The 4,689-nt window shown below is 51.0% G+C and overlaps 1 protein-coding gene across 1 annotated transcript in view; it reads right to left on the bottom strand.

The window, feature by feature from the left end:
* Positions 1–3,471, bottom strand: part of FOXA1 (forkhead box A1) — a 5,644-nt gene extending 2,173 nt beyond the window's left edge. The window contains exons 1-2 of the mRNA XM_025201775.1: positions 3,110–3,471; positions 7–161 (exon numbers count right to left, since the gene is read on the bottom strand). Coding sequence (XP_025057560.1) covers positions 7–161; positions 3,110–3,184 — 230 coding nt within the window. The 5' untranslated portion in view covers positions 3,185–3,471. The remainder of the gene's footprint in view (positions 1–6; positions 162–3,109) is intronic.
* Positions 3,472–4,689: the final 1,218 nt, after the last annotated feature.

Here is a 4,689-nt window from a genome sequence, read left to right as displayed (position 1 = left end):
CTCAGCTCGGCCCCCAGCCCCGGGTTGGCGTAGGACATATTGAAGGAGCCGGAGGTCATGTTGCCGCTGGTCGTCATGGGGTTCATGCTCATGTAGGTATTCATGCCGTTCATGGAGCCCAGCCCCGAGTTCATGTTGCTCACGGGCACCGAGTAGTAGGCCTGCAGCGGGGGACAGAGCGGGACAGGCGGTGAGGGCCCCCACTCCCAGCACCACCGCTGCCTGCCCAGTGCAGCCCCACCCACCCACCCGCCCTGCCCTGCCCTGCCCTGCCCCGTGCAGCGCGGGGACGCAGAGGTGCGCGGCGGGGCCGCGGCGAGCCCCCTGTTTCCGCGCTCTGCCTCGCACCGAGGTCGTCTCCCGGTAGGGTGCGAGGCTCAGTTCCCCCCCGCACCTCCCTTGGAAAGTGTCCCTGGTTGCTTTGCATCCCGGAGGCTGCGCCGGCCGGCAGGACTCGGCCAAGAGTTGTGCTAGAAAACTTCAATCCCGGGTTTTCGTCCCCACAGCAAGTCAGGCAGGCACCGCGCGGGCAAACAGTGCTCCGGCGTGCTCCTGCTTCGGTAGATCGCCCCCGTTTTTCTCGTACCTACCCACGTATGCAAGGACACAGATGTAGGTCTCGCCTGCCCCTGCTAGCTGGGTATTAAAACTAGCACAATCCCTGAAACAAACGGGTGCATTGTCTGATGAAACGTGTGACCCGGGCGAGATGGAATTGGCCGCGGTTCTTTCCCCACGGATAATCACAACTGCGCCACGCTGCTGCTTTTCTCTCCTTTTTTTCTTCTTTCTTGGTTAAGCTTTAATAATATTACTATTATAGGACATTCACCAGCTCATCTGGGCATACATTGCTGCAGGGCACCTTGTGTATCTGTATCTATCTCACAGCCAGGGACTCCGATTATTCAGTTTAACCTAAAAACTTTCCTCGAAGTGTAAATACTCCAAACTTTCCTTACCCGCGGTTTTCTGTAATGTAAGATGCAAAAATGTTTACCAGCTTGGCATAGAGCAAAGCTGTTATTCAGTCCTACCCCAGAGTAGCTAAAGGCAGACGTATCAATGCTGCATTTAATGTAATAGAAGTGGAAAAGCCGTTTTCAGTGGATTATTTTTGCAGCAAACAAATGCAGGTTCGAAGTTGAAACTAGGCTTAAAGATAGTTGCTGGTATACAGAATAGCAACATGAATAGCATGGGAGCTTCCAGGCTGCCTCTCTCTCTTGCAAACATCATTTTAATTTGGGGCGGGGGGAGGAAGGAGGAATAATCACTTCATAAATTAGTACTGAAATGAGTTTCTCTGATAGAATCTGGGCAATGGCTTAATTAAAACAACCGATAAGAAGAGGATATCGACCCTAAAGAAGGAAATGGGAGGGTCGCAGAATTTCCTATTAGCCAATACTGGAATGGAAAGGCTAGATTATTTATATGACCCTTATTTGCTCCTTCCACATTAAATAAGCTAGCAGGTGTAGAGTAGTTATGTATATACACGTTTGTATGTACATGTGTACAGTGCCTAGATCTAGTGTATGCATATATATGGTATATAAATATTACTGTAGTGTTTAGGTAGTGGACACACACGTAGTATACACAAGGATATACACAGTGTATATGTGTTACAGACTCACACACAGATATATCTATATGTGTATGTACACACATATACACTGTGTGTATATACTAGTGTATACTGTGTGCATCCACTACCTATAATTTATAATTTACGTGTGTACACACACGCATAGATCTATCTAGATTTGCATATGTGTGTACACACATATACACTACACATGGTGTATACTATGTATATCCACTACCTATAATTTATGTGTGCGCACACAGATATCTGTGTGTATGTACACGCACATACGCTGTGCATATACTAGTGTATACTGTGTATCTACTACCTATAATGTATGTGCACACACACAGCTATATCCATACGTGTGTACACACACATACACTGTGCATATGCTAGTGTATACTGTGTATCCACTGCCTATAATTTATAATTTCTGTGCATGCCAGCACACACTGTGTATATACTAGTGTATACTATACTAGTGTATATTATGTGTATCCACTACTTATAATTTATGTGCGCACGCGCACACACACACACACACACACATATCTGTATACTAGTGTATACTATGTGTGTATACTACCTATATACTAAAGTAATATTTATAGACCTGTGTATATATCTATGTGCGCAGGTCTGTAGTAAATACTGCGGGTTAACATTTTAGATGTACTATGTGCGTGCATGTGTACATATATATGCTATTATAAATGATAAGGTAGAATATATATGTATACATATCATACGGCACACGAGCCCTCCACACTTGCTCGGCAAAGTGCTTCCTTTCCATGCCTGAAGCCGTGCGTGGCCCTGGATGTTGCGCTCGCTGTCCTTCTGTCGCTAAGCCTGTTCCTCCCCCTTTCCGACCTGCTCGGCCACTTCCCAGCTCCGGCGGGAGCGCGGCCCGCGGCGGGACTCTCCCTGCCCGCTCTCCGCGCCCAGCTGCCCGGGCTGGACCGCGCTGCCCTCTGCACGGCCTGGCTGGCGCTGGCGCGGGCAGAGCTGGTGGCAGGCTGCAAACGAGAGCTTGTTTTGCCCAGGAAAAGCTGCGAGCTGACAGGTGAGGCCGTAACAAAGCTGCCCGCGAAGAGGGCCCTTAAGCACAGGAGCACCCGCGGAAGCGGCTCATGTCGGCCCGGGGCCTCCCGGCGTGTGGGACACAGGCGGGCTGGGAGTGCCCAGGCGCAGCCCTCTGCCCCGAGCCAGGAGTTTACGGGGCGCTTTTGTGAGCGCAGAAGTACAAATGTGGCCTCTTGAATGAGATCAAGACTCTCCCCCCCCGGCCCCGGCCCTCCCACGCGCTCCCAACAGGCAGGCAGCCGCCCGACCGGCACTGGGGCTCCTATTGGGCTACTGGAAACGATGTCGATTCCTTTCTGGCTTGGCCGGCTTCAGTGTTGGAAAAAGGCACGTTTGCACTGGCAGGATCTGGAGCGCAAAGTGATTCCCCAGCTCGCCGCCCTCCCCCTCCCGCTCCGCCACGCGCCCCTCCTCGGAGTCACTCACCTCCTGCGTGTCGGTGTAGTAGCTGTTCCAGTCGCTGGTTTCATGCCCTTCCATTTTCACAGTCCCTAACATCATGCAGCCAACCTGCCCGGGGTAACCATCCAGTCCTTCTGCGAGCCGCGGGCTGCGGGGCCGGAGCGCGAGAGCCCCAGCCTAGCAGGAAGCCAGCCCTTGGGCAGGAGGGGCTGGATTCCCGGGCTATAACAAGCCAAAAAGGAGGCAGGGAGCGTTGTGGGGCGAGACACTTGAGAAAGTGAGGAAGTGCCGGCTGGGATGTGAGTGGAGTTGAGCTGATGTGGATCTTACGTCGCAGAAGTGCCCACCTCCTCCTCCTCCTCTCCCCATTTGTCCGCCGCACAAAGACGTTCGCACCTACAAAGCCGGAGATGCACCTGCAAACAAGGCAGCTCCACTCGCTTGCAACTCCCCCGGGGCGGCACTTTATTTGCAAAGCAGTGTAATTGGTTTAAACTATGGGGAAAGAAGGAGAGAGAGCGCGAGGTGGGAGGGGAAAGAGCGAGAGAGCGGAGGAAAGGCAAAGCGACTCCTTTCAAATGGCCAGGGCAAATGCTAGCAAGGGGTCGGGGAAAATGAAATGAGGGAGATAAGGAAGGGCAGCCCCCTCTGTTTGGATAGGATGCAAAAGGCCGGCCAGCCTCAACCCTGAGATTAAGAGGCCATGTTTGCTAAAGTACAGTAGATGCTTCTTTAACTTGAGGAGCGGGATGTGCTCCGAAAGCCGAGTCCTGCGACCAACACGCGCCCCCCACCCTGAGATCTAGTCCTCATCACACAATTCTCCCCGCCCCCAAGCTCCCCCCCACCCACTGCAAAAGAGATGCCCTTTCAACCTGCGATCTTGATTTGAATGTTTTTATTGACACCTAGGAGGTGTCAGCCCTTCAGACGAGGCGTCTGTGTAGCTGTAGGCTTTTTTTTTTATGATCCTTTTTTTTTGTGCTATGTCATACGTTCAGAAACCATGTGAGTCACAGCGGTGAGGCATGACGTTAAGTCGCCCAATAAACACGAACAGAGGCTCGAATGCGGATCCAGTGACATTAACCTGTACTTGACAAACACCAGGTGAGTCACCGAAACCGTTTGATATCTTTATTGTAGAAAGGCTCAGCCCTGAAGCGTGCTTGGAAATAGTCACCTAGGAGCAGGAATAACACACGTAACAATAAGTAGCGGATATATTATCAACATCCTAAACTGTGCGTGGTTTCAGGTCCTGGCAAGAAAGTCTTCTGTTGGCTAAAAGGGGAAAAGGGCAATGACAATAAAACAAAATTACGTAGGACTAAGCACTTGAACATAAACGGTGGGGATCAATCCAGCCTTTGCAGAGGGATGAAGAGGACGATCTAATATATTTTCCATTTCTGTTCTCTGATCTGATGTTAAGATCCCAGACTCTCCTCCTTGGGTGTCTCAGCAGCATCCCTGATGCTTGTCCCGGGTAGTAGGGTAGAACTTGTACCACTTCGGAGTAAAAAGTCTCTGAAGTTGTGGGGCGGGGGTGGGGGGTTATAAACCTTAGGTAAACTAATGTTTTGAAAATCAATCCTGAGCTA

Source organism: Alligator sinensis, unplaced genomic scaffold (genome assembly GCF_000455745.1).
Source record: "Alligator sinensis unplaced genomic scaffold, ASM45574v1 scaffold280_1, whole genome shotgun sequence".
Lineage (NCBI taxonomy): Eukaryota > Metazoa > Chordata > Crocodylia > Alligatoridae > Alligator > Alligator sinensis.
This window is presented reverse-complemented; position numbering and strand designations above follow the sequence as displayed.